Genomic DNA, 12,642 nt, shown 5'->3' with positions numbered 1-12,642 from the left:
GTTCAAAACACACTTGATGTTAACATGCATTCTGCATACAGTTTAAATGTCACAGTTTTATCAAGTGATGTTTATTATCAGGACACACAACATCTTGGTTTCGTGTCCCTCTCAAGGTGTGAAACTGATAATAATCAGTTATAATTATCACGTGTTCCAAGGGATAAGCCTGGTAGGAAAAGATATACTGCAGTGCATATTCTGATCTTCTTCAAGCTACAAAAATAAACATTTTCCACTGCTCTATAATTCACTGAGCTATTTATTATTATTAATCAATCAACTTTTTAGATCATCATCTGCTAAACAATTCAGCAACCTATATGGTTTATGGCAGTCGACTTCATGCTCCTCCAATGACTGCGTTAATGGGTGATTTAAGCAACTCAAGGGTAGAGATAGCAAAGCTGTGCCCCAGCAGTAAGAAAAAACGTGTGCTATTTGGAATATCACATGAATTCCCATTGGCAGTTACTCAAATGCAGTGCCCAGAGTCATGCTGACTCAGAATCAACACACACACACACACACACACACACACACACACACACACACACAACCTATATGTACTGAATAGCTAACACAGTGTCAGGAGGCTGTACGTAAAAAAGAAATCTTATGCTGGACACAAGATCATCTGGATTATGAGGAAAAAGCTTTACGCTACTGATTTCCACCCCCTCACAGAGGTCTATGAAACAAGAGCCAGTTTAGCACCAGCTGCACTACTCTATCCCAGAAACAGCACAAAGGCTCAAAGCTTTACTGTCAGGGACAGGCTCCTTGCTTATCCTTTGCTTGATCAAGGATATCGTAGCCTCCTGCCAACCCACTTCATCTGAAAAGGCTGGAGCAGGGGCTGGCCTCTCCCTCTGCTGCTTTCTTCCTGGGAATCAAAGTGGCAGAGAGCAGAAATTCTTTGCAGATTTTGCTGTTGGAGCACCTGAAGCAGCAGCACACAGAAACGGCCCCTGGGCCAGCAGTACATGCAACAGCAGCTCTGTAGCACCTAGGCTGCTAGCAGGAATTAACTGGGAAGCTGAAAACCCCTTGGGAAGAAGGTGATCAATTCAATAGGTTGGACCATTTTTTTCCCCCTAAAGCTATCTATCTTTCTCTGTCAGCCCAAAGCATCTCTTTGAACACACTCCTTTTTCAAATCAAATACACATCCCAAAACCACGGCAGAATTACTTATTCTCAGTTCTACAACTGGCAAGTCAGTGATTTTCAAGGCAGGAAAGTCTCGTCAATAGACTAGCTAGGACAGTTAGAATCACATTTTCCAAGCAGCACCATTCATCTGCAAAAATGGTGCATCCGGAGAGTGTGTGATCAATTCTACAGGTATTAGTGAGAATCGCATGCAGCAATCCTATGATAGGATTCTAAATAGAGACGGTTCTCTCTGACAGTTATGTGAGAAGATGCATTTCAAGTGGGAAACAAAACAATTTCTGCCTGAAAGGAATTATTTAGATGTGAATTGAGAAAGCCTTTCGCTTTCCAAAAATAAAGGACCCAATGACAAAAGCAGAGCAGTGTTAAAAAAAATATAATTACGAGTTACAGAACTGCGGCAATATTTCACTCAATGACACAATACAGACTGTATTCAATTAAGGTGCGGGAACAGCAACTCTCACAGACAAAGTGATATTAAAGTTTGTAATGATGACATTCAATTATAATGCAATATTTCCCATTGACACGACACAGGACAAGGGAGCTGAACTTTCACAGGGATCAAAACGGTTGCCATGGAAAGCCTGATCGCAGAGAGCTCGACAAATTCTAGCGGAGCTGATACTTCCAATGGTTAACATTTGCAAATAAAAACGTGGGGAAAGAAAAAACTTCTGCCTAACAGGAGCAGAAACTTCAAGGACTTCACACATAGTCCCGTTCCTTCGTAAACATAAACAAATGTAATTATTCATAGCTTTCACAGGTACGCTGAAGTTTGTGAAGTCTGCCTGACTTAAGGGCATACAACCTATCAATGAGAGAACGCATGTAAAACATCCCTTATTATCAAACCATGTCACATTCCTTCTATTCGATGGCACTTATTGGACTGCGGATTCCATAATCCTCCTCTGAGTCCCTTCTGCATTTAATTCAGTTCAGTCTTAAGTAGTTAAAGAAACTGTTTTCAGTGGCAACTAATAACTACTGACCTACAGTGACACTGCCCTACAATAGGCTTGTCAGGCCTGAAAAACTTGTACCAAAGAAGCTGATTAGGACTTCAAGAGGTTTGTAGCAAGAATCAATGGCTGGTCTGTACTAATGCTCTGGTTGCGGCACAGAAATGATAAAAGTGGAACACCATTAGTTATGCCTCATTAAGCTCCACAGCCCTCCTAAAAAGAAATTTGTTTAGCCTGTCCAAAATCTAATGCAGTTTTAAGCTCTCTGTGTTCAATTTCATAGTATCTCAAAAGCTTCAATAAGATAAAGGCCAAAGAACCAAGAACGGTACCAAAGCGCCAACAGTAAAGTTAATTTTGAAGTCTGAGTTTTAATGGAAAGTGTTTTTGCCTTCCTTTTTTAATACAAAGTACTCAAACCTTTTAAAGGATGAACGCCACGCAAGGCGCTCACAAAATATAAATAAATCATGGACATTAATTAACTTCAAAAAAGACCCAACTGTCGGACAACACGATTAGAACAAATTTAAACAACATAGTTCAAAACAAAGAGGTAAAAGTGTTGTGAAAGCCAAACAGAAACAAGTACACACTCTTAACCGTGCTTTACAATTGTAAACACCGGTGCCACCTGCCTTACCTTTGTGGTGCTTGCTGAAATAAGGGCGTAGGGCCTCGCCAAGACTCCTGGGGTCTAAGATCTATAGGGTAAAACAAGAAGATAGGAGTGAATATACTTAGAGAACCATGCTCTGATTTCTATGCTGCATCACACGTTCTTAAACTAAATAGACCCAAAATACACGTCACTAAGTCTTCTTTGATTACCGCTGCTGGTTTTGATGGATCTCCTTTACATCAGTCCATGACGAGCTCAGTGCTAATAAAAGGCATTCAAAAAGCTTCCAGCTACAGGAATTAATTTTAAGCAGTTGATACTTAAACATTTCACAGGTGTTCAACATTTCAAAATGCAAAGCCAAGCCTGCTGTTGTAAAACTGAAGACTTTAATGTATCCCACAAATATGTTTGTTACTACATTATAGGAAAGAAATCTGCATTAACACGTATACAAATAAATCTAAACTTAGGATTTTGAGATCCTAGAAGTGCACAGAGGAGAGATACTAAAGATATTTACAAGTCTATTAATTAAAACTATTAACGATCTCTCAGATCATATAATTAGATTGAGTTAAATCTTTTGGCCAAAGGCATAGCCCTGCAGTTATAAGAAACTGGAATGAAGAGGACCACCCACTTCTCAATTGTGCCTTCTACCCAAACCGCCTCTTTACAAAGACGTAGCAGTAACAACATTGCTTTAACAGGACACGCAATTAAATGGTTGTTGTTCTTCTAAATAAACTGGTCAGTAAACAGGATGAAAGAGACAGCTCATCAATAGCTCCGCGGTCAGGTCACAACACTCAAATTGTGCAGCAACCAAAAGCTTCAGTTTCAGTGACACCTTTGATTCTTTTCAATGGTGTTTAAGTGTGACCTAATTTTAACAGCTGGTTCCAGAAGCTGACTAATGGATATGCTATGATGGGACAGTAAGACCCTGTTAAACCGCCAATATTCAAGCACACTGAAGCCCTGCAATCGTTTGAAAGAAACAAGGAGAAACAGATAGAGGCAGATATGTGCCTCTCTCCTAACTCTGGCTGGATTGTCTGCATGCTTTAATGGCCTGACCTGACAGAAAGCTTTCATAGCAGCACTTGAGAGCTCAGCACACAGTGTGGGCAGGCCCTACTGAAGACAACACATACTTGGGTCAGTGGAAATCAATTGTGACGCCCAGCAGCTCCGTCGTTTGTGTCTGGCCACCTCTAGCCACAGCTAACCCCCCCCCCCGACCAGTGGTATGTATATTTCATATGTAAATATATTGTATGTCTGTATATGTACGTACACAGTCACAGGTGCCTACTGTTATCAACTGATGCTCATAATCAGGTATAAGTGGTTATCTCATACATAAAGCACCACAAGGACCAAAAAGATGGATGTATGGCATACTTACACTGATTAAGCCTATCAGAATTGCAAGGGTTTTCACATGCATAAGCAGGCTGCACAAACATGATATTACTATGAATCTGTTAAAGCCCAAGAGCGTCCCCCATTCCAAACAAAAAATAACCCGGCAAGACTTTTCATTTCTACTAATTTCCAAGCTCTAATAATACTAACACCACAGAAAAATAAGCAACAGAGCAGAACTGACTAACATGAACTGACATGCTAACAATGTTTGCAATTAAAAATCCTCCACCTGTAGCTAGCACATCTAGTTCTTTACATGCAGCCACAAGAGTGACTGCTGGGTTTGGGCTCTAGCGTAGCTCAGGTCTAGGATCCAAGATCCACTTATCTTGATAAACAGTGTCATTTTCAAACTATAGCTTCTTTTGCGCAGATGCCTTTGTCACGCTGCAATGTAGCGGACACTGCAGAAGTGGGAGGAGGCAGCTGACAAACTTCCAGAAAGGAAACACCAGTCTTGCCCTGGCATCATGTTTCCCATTGCTGCAGATCCCTGAATAAGGGCTAGTTACAGTTTTATTTCATACTTAAACTGCTTCTTTTCCATCTGAGGCCGCACTACCCTGCTGTAAGCTCATCTTTATCTAACAGTTCCCTAGAGCTGCAAAGAGTTCAATGAAATCACCGTGAACATGTGTAAAGCCACCTTATTACTGTCCATTTGTATGGCTCTGGCAGAGAACAGTCTATGAAGGGGGAAAAAGCTTGGAACAGTAAATTACACTTCAAAAAGTGACAGAGCTGGAAGAGAAACAATATTTTATTTAGTCTTCAAAACAGAGGCATTTCCTAGAGCTATAAGGCCAAATAAACCGCCTTCCTCAGCAGCTCCTCAAGTAACAATTTATCTAATCAGCGCGGCAATCAAAGATGAGATTTTCTGTTTACTGATTGCACTAATCAAAAATCACTTTTCAAATGCAGCTAATCGACAAGTTTACTGACTGAAATGGAAGTCATAAATCAGATACTTTGTGTTGCAGAAACCAAATATGCCATTCAGAGAGTGCTACCATTCCGCACTTGACTCCCCCAAGTTATCAGCGCAGACAATTATTCATCAGCTGAAAATTGGCACATCAAAGTCAAATCAGAGAACAGCAGTCAGGAACACCCACAGCAGGCCCTTGAAGGAGAGGTGGCACTTTGCTTGACCGCGTTGCCCTTCGAGAGTCTAATTTTTCTTCATCATACATATAAAAACATTATATGTAAAACGAAAAGTTGCTTTGCATCAATCCTGTGAGAAGTGGACATCATAACCACATCAGTGCTCCTTTTGCCAGAATGAGTCAATGTGCATTTTCAGAGAGCTTCCCCATCCAGTTATTCTGTATCATACAGGTGTCCTCTCACATTCTGCCTTCTACACTCTCACGAGGATGTAGATGATGAGCATCATTCTGATACGAGACAATCTGCCCCAGTAAGAAAATGCTGCTTACACCTTCACAAGGCTTTGTGATTTGGTTTTCTGGTTGAAGACATCTGCCCTTTGATAGTGGCAATTGAGCTTGGACTGAAAGGTGTGGCTGCAAAGACAAGGAGACGGCTGTGCCCTCCTATCCAGGAATACCTTTTGTACTCCTCAACACAGTGCTGTCTGGGTGAAATTGGTGGCAAGGAGAAATAAGCCTTACCTAATTCTATCCATGTGTGCCTGTTCAGAATGATGACTGCCACCTACTAAAGCAGGGTGCAGAGCGATGCTGATGTGCTCCCACCTCAACAGTTTGCAATCCATGACATGTAACAGTGTGTGTGGGGGGGTCCCAATTGCAAAAACATCCCTTCAGCATGAGCACAAGAAGCTGATCTCGGTACAAGTTATGATAACTGAAGATATTTTCACAAGTGCCTTTAAATAGTTTAAGCAGATCATACCATTCTTAAGTTGGTAGAAGAGAAGCTGAGGCACACAGTGCACTGCCAGATCCTCCTGACCCACCAGCCAGATGGCAGCACAGGAAGCAACACACTGCAATGGAGCTGGAAGGAGCAGCAGGTTGACCTGGCAACCCTTGAATGTACAAACAATAAATCAATCCCTGCCGGATGGAAAACGAAGCATGAAGGAAAAGGCACAAGAGGGGAGGAAAGGAAAGAAAGGCTTTTAGGTTTGTCGAGCATACCCACAGAACAGCAACTGGGGATGCAAGGACTCTATGATGTCTGAAGCAATCTGAGGGTGAGGAAGGGGCAGGAGATGAGGAGAAAATGGAATGTGTGAAAGAAAGCCCCCAGACAATTTCTGTGAGCAACAGATGCGCTGAGATTCCACGCTGATCAGTGGATTCAAGCCTCCTCAATTTGAAAGAACGATGGCATTGGGGCATATTTGCATTTGGAGTGTTTCCTGCACAACACAAGGTGCTCAGATGCCTCAAGGATGAGAGATTTTATAAGTACCTAATTGCCAAGATAAGCTCCATATACATAAGGCTCACAAAACTGCTTTGAAATAACTTTTTCAGAAAGCATAAAGATTCAAGTTTCAGAAGACACGGAGAACAGCATGGGGGGGACCGACAGACTCATAGAATCCTTTACCTCCCTACAAAACCACACATTCTCTATTCTTGGAGAGAAATACAAAAATATGATGCCAGTCTGTTAGTCCCACTCCTTTCTTCTTTAAAGATCATATTTTTGCTCACTTCAAAAATCCACTTGTTTTCTTTTCAACAAAGTTCAGAGCTCCAAAAGTCATACTCAATCTGTACCTCCAGCCAATCCGGTTACTCACACAGGAAGATTTTCACATGCCTCACTCAAGCGTAGATCATCCACTTTGGACCTGGGCAGTAAGTGTAACTCAGTATGGCCAATGATATTATCTGCTGTTTCCTACACAGTCAAGAAATACAGGCCAGCTATGAGAAGTATGAAAGCTTCACTATGCAGCAATCTGGTTGTCTACATATGACCAGATGCTGGAGCCTGAACTTCAGCTACCTCAGCTGTTGAAACTTCAAACGTATGAGTAAGTTTAGTACTGCAAGAATTCTGCTAAATAATTACTACTTTGAAGTTTAAAGTGCCTTTTTAGGCAGTTTAGTGATGTTTTCTCCTGTTTGAATCCCACCATTACAGAAATGCAGTTCCTGATCACATTTGAAGAGTCAAGATGAACAACTCCCTTGTACTTCTTAAGTAACTGAAGCAGATGGTGCAAAATAAGACTGGTATAGAGGGAAGGACAGAACCAAACACCTCCAAAAGGGCAGTCCACACGTAGCAGGAGCAAACTCTGTAAGACACCACAGTTCTTCATTCCAAACACAAGCCATCAACATGCTAAGTCCAGAATGCTTTCTCCAGCGTATTTTCACACTTTTTTTGCCAGCACTGTGCTGCTATTCCACAGAAGGAAACTATCTGGTTGGGCTCTGAACAGAGTGGCCAGTCAAGACTAAACAACAAAGCTAAATTGCTTTTAGTAATGCCAAGATTTTCCCCACTGAACAACACAAACTACGTTGTGTCATTCCAACAAGTTTAAAGAAAAGTAAATAATAGAGAGTGGTGCTAATTCATAGGAAAAATAAGTCTCTTCTGCAAAAAGCAGAAGGTGGCCAGGCAAAAGGAGGAAATGCTGTTTGCTTCTTGGCAGGATCTCCACAACAAAACATCAAATGAAGCAATATAAATTAACGCTTCCCATTCACTGATGTGAAAAGTGTTTAGAATTCAGCACCTCATTGGGCAAGGGCACCAAACAGACCATATCTGCGTACAGCCATCTGAAATTTAAGGAATGCAGAAAAACGCACTGCCTGAACTCCCACTGTTGTCAGAACAAAGCAGTCAAAACATACCTCTCCTGCAGGATGGATTCCTGATTCTACTCGTTACCTGTAATAGCACAACAGACCAAAAATCCAACTCATTTTTCAAACTCAGAAATGTATAAAGCAGAACTCACTTACTTGACAGCAATTTAGGAATCTGCTGCTGCCCACTCATAAGTGGCCGGGTGTATGGGCTCCCATAAGCTCCAAGAGGTACTGCATTGGCATACATCCCTGGCATCCCTCTTTCCCTTGGCATTGCATGGCTATTATGGGTAAGAAATGAAGAAGAGAATGAATAGGATGTTTTCACGAATGCCATCTTACAGCACAGCTGCTACCAAGTCCATTAAACACCCAGCTCTCTCCAGTGCATCAGTGATGTGCACAAACATGATGTGATGACATGCAAGGGTGCCAGGCACACCGCATACAAAGCATACACTTTGTGAGCTGGTTCTAGCACAAACACTCAGGGTCCTACAGCAAGCCCCAGTAAATAGGAGAAAAAAACATTTTTTGCAAACTCTGTAAGAGTTCAGTAAGAGTGAATTGCTAACACTAAAGGCAATGTTTGTTGTCAGGCTTGGGGTGTCTTTTCCTGTGCAGAATTACATTCACATTAAGACTTTAATGTTTCTTGTGTCTGCCACCCTGAAGTGTAATATAATAAGACATACGTGATCAGAAATGTAAATATAGTAGCAGAACAAATTATGCTTTCTAATGCATATAAGAAAGGTTGTTACTTTTTCTTCTTCTAGCTCCTCTATGACCATAAGATGAGGTAAATTAAGAGAAAAAAAAATAGTATTTTCTCTTCCTAGAGAGACTCACAGTTTACTTCTATTTGATAGTATTACAATCTACTTTAAAACATTCTCTGTCCAGGCTCTGAGAGACATATGGCTCCCCGTACTTCCCAGTAAGGGAACGTTTCATTTTATCTGTAATACACAGCCCCAGCTCATTCTCTCTTAGTTGTCATACAATAATGCTTCAGAGCACAGAATGAAAGTTATCTTGACTTTTGGAGAACTAATAAAAACTGACTGTGAAAACGCCTTGAAAAATGACAATCAAACGGATTGTAGGGTGTAACACAAGTGCTTGAAATAAAGGTTTGTAAACCCCCCTCATTTTTAAAAGCATGAAAGACATTCCTGGCTTTGTAATAGTATTAACTACCACTTGTGTGCAATATCCTCATTGTATCTGCTGTACTTCAAGGGAGGATCTGCCAAACAAGTTCAAAAAGGAAAAAAAAAAACAACTAGGAAAGCTATTAAGAAATATTTTGTAGAAAAGACAACCCTCAATATAAACAACTATGCAAGGCATTACTGCAAAACTGTCATGCATGTTTTTTATTAACACTGAATATGTATAATCACACACCAAAGTTTCCATAATGGAATACTGTTCCATATGGAATCAGCTGTTGTTTTATTCTTCTCCCAGTCCCTAGATGTTTGTTTGGCTTTTTGCTTACTTGTATTTAAAAGGGGAAATAAGGGAGTGCAGTCAGTAGTACTGCCAGGCTTACCCTAAAGTTCTAAATGCTGACTGGTCCAAGTGGACTGGTTTTCTGTCTCGATTAAAACCAAGCTGTGGTCTCCAAGGCCTGCCATCATTGTTGGTCTTCTCCCAGTCTCCTGGCTTCAGAACTGGAGGTGGTTTCCTGAATATCAAAAAATAGTTGTGCAAATAGTTACCAGAGCAAGCACTCAGATTAATGAAAGTAAATTCAATTGCCTGAAATCTCACAACCAATACTTACTTTGCACCAGGTAATACTGTAGCCTTGAAAATGAAGTCTTCATCAAACTGCGGATCTTTGAAAGAGATACTGCAAGGAAATATTTGAGAAATGTGTTTACTTGATAATAGACAAATGAAAACTACTTGCTGGTCAATTAACACTGACACGCACAACAGAAAAGAAGACAAAAGAACCCACAACTTAAACTGTACAGCGCCTGGGTATGCTGACCACGGGGAGTTGGATCTCTGTATTGGTTTCTACAGGACAATGTTTTTCCTCCACTGTGTCAGTATTCCATCCAAAAGAAAAGGTGATGTTTAGAAAACATTTAATCCTGCATATGGTAATGAAAGTATCTTCTGCAGACCTGTGACTACAAATCTTCCAGTAAAAGCACTTGCACTTGATTAAGGTCAAAGGATAGCATAGCAAGGATTGGAAACTTAAGAGATTGCTACACAGTCTACTCAAAAACATATAAAACTTGGAAGCAGAATTTCCTGAAGCAGGGACTTTTTATTCCCAAAGACTGCCTTGTACTTGTATGTAGTTCCATCAGGGAAATATATACGTTCTTTCCAGTGACATCTCAGAGAAATTCCGTTTTGAGCTGTCTAGCTATACCCAAAGAACAAAATATGGCTGGAAAACTACTTTATGCCAGTAGAATGCATTCTATAGCAGTCTGGGTTTGCTTTTGGTTAGATTTATCCAGACTCCAGTCCCCTGGTTTAAGTATCCACACTCCATCAGCTGCTAGGAAGAATTCTGAGGTACACAGTACCAGCTTGCTTGTTTCCTGTTCTCTCACTATCAAACATTTGATACAGAAGAATGTTAGGGATGCCAAGACAGACAAAAGCAAATTACAAAGCAGGCTAATCTCACTCTTCCAGATGAAATAAACCAACTTTTCCCCCAAAACAGAAATGAATTAGACTGCAAGGAATGAGAATAATGGTCCCTTGGAAAATTCAATCAGAGTCAAAAGAACTGAAGAGGAGAATCATGACTACTCACATCATCTTAAAACACAGGAAGAAAAATCTTTGCAACAGAGGAATAGACAGAAGCATAAAGCAATTCAAACCTCCTGACAGTGGCAGATGGAAAGCGAAGAACTACTCATCACTCAGTGATGTTCTCATTTCAGAACATCCTTTCAACAATACCCTGACAATCCACAATTTAACATGTCTTATAGCCTCTAAGTAGTTGCACTAGTTGAACCAACTTATGCCTCTTTTGAGGAAAAAAAAAATTACTCAAGCAGATCACAAGTGATTTTCAATGTCTCAAGTATCTTACGTGGCACAAGACATGAGAAGTTACAGGCTCAAGTATTAAATACCTATTCTATTGTGCCAAATTAAGTGAGAAAGACACATAACACAGTAGGTGTACAGAAATTTGCTGTTAAGTACAAGAGTCTTTCAGATCATTTGTGACCACAAGATTTACCCTTGCAAAAACCCTACATGATTTTTTTATTCATCATGAAGTTTCCTAGTACCCTCCCAAACAATACAGTCAGGCAAAGGCAGTATTACTGCTATTCAGCAAATAGAAGGCAGACAAAAAGGAAAAACCAAACCAAACTACATTGTTGGGGTGATACTTTTAATCTAACACATTAGGATCTGATTTTTAAAGGGACTGACTGGTAACACATGCCTCACAGAGAACATTCAACACTTGCAGGGCTGAAATATACTATTAGGTGGATTTGCCCCAAGAAAAACATGTGGATGGAAAAGGTTCACTTGATCAGGAGAACCTCTTTGTTAACCAAGACTTGTAAGACAGGAAGCTGATGAGAACCCACCTCTGAAAGAGAGCAGGTATTAAAATAAGCAATAGCAAAAAAATCCTAGCAGTGGAAACAACTCATATAAAGAGAGTTCCCTCCTACAAGGCAGGGAACCCACAGCCATTCAGGGAGAGAAAAGGAAACAACCCCTCATTGCCGACTCAAAGATACAAAAGTTTATATTCTCAGACCTTGTCTGGGAATCATTAGTAATTAAAGTAGATAAAAATCCAGCCAGGAAAAAAAAACATCTGTATCCAATTCTTTCTCAGGGTCTTGTCGCATGGAAGTTAGGTTTTGTTTCATTTAAAGGGCTTGATACAGAGAACAGAGTTCTACTGGTGCTGCTCTTTGCTTGCCCAAAGATCCAGAGGTCACAAAAAACAAGCAAAAAAGTAAAAGCAGGAAAGGTGAGGCATTTCTGAAGGGATGTAAACCACTGGGTTTGATGCACTGAAAAGCAACTGCTCCAGATATCCCTGCAATGGGCATGCTACCACATTCTCTGCTTTACCGTCAACCTGAGTTTTCTTACTGCAATCTGTACACGGATGTACTAAAACCTAAAACTTACTTACCTGACTGCAGAATTTTGTGTAAGATCACGCAGCATCGGAACAGGAGACTCTACTGTCCTGGTAAGAGAAAAGGCTCTGTTAAAACGTCACAAAGGCTCTATTGAAATGTCACAAACTTCTCAGGATCTGTTCCACTTTCTCTGTGGCTGTCAATCAGGTCTATGTCAAACAAAAGACTTCAAAATTAGCTTGTCATTTCTCTACACCAAATTGATGTGTAAGCAGTGGAATTACTGAATTCTCATTTCTTGATGACCTTACTTTTGCAGCTCATCATTCATGTGCATTCTCACTGAGGTCCAACAGTGGATTTTCATATTTTCCACTGTCCAAGTGTTTAAGAGCTAAACCTGTTCTGTATCTCAGAAACCACACCATGTAAATTTGATTATTACAAGCCAACAGGTTCTGAGAGGCCAGGAAAAGAGCAGAGCAACAGATACACATAGACACCATGCGGACACAAACTGACTTCTCAGGCCGAGA

The 12,642-nt window shown here is 40.6% G+C and overlaps 1 protein-coding gene across 1 annotated transcript in view; it reads right to left on the bottom strand.

Moving 5' to 3' along the window:
• Window positions 1-12,642, bottom strand: part of XRN2 (5'-3' exoribonuclease 2) — a 40,380-nt gene that overhangs the window by 6,024 nt on the left and 21,714 nt on the right. Inside the window, exons 24-28 of the mRNA XM_072331609.1 lie at window positions 12,157-12,213; window positions 9,784-9,852; window positions 9,550-9,684; window positions 8,142-8,269; window positions 2,797-2,857 (exon numbers count right to left, since the gene is read on the bottom strand). Of these exons, the coding sequence (XP_072187710.1) occupies window positions 2,797-2,857; window positions 8,142-8,269; window positions 9,550-9,684; window positions 9,784-9,852; window positions 12,157-12,213 (450 nt within the window). The remainder of the gene's footprint in view (window positions 1-2,796; window positions 2,858-8,141; window positions 8,270-9,549; window positions 9,685-9,783; window positions 9,853-12,156; window positions 12,214-12,642) is intronic.

This window comes from Excalfactoria chinensis, chromosome 3 (genome assembly GCF_039878825.1).
Source record: "Excalfactoria chinensis isolate bCotChi1 chromosome 3, bCotChi1.hap2, whole genome shotgun sequence".
NCBI lineage: Eukaryota > Metazoa > Chordata > Aves > Galliformes > Phasianidae > Excalfactoria > Excalfactoria chinensis.
Note: the sequence above shows the minus strand (reverse complement) of the source record. Positions and strands in the feature narration are given on the sequence as shown.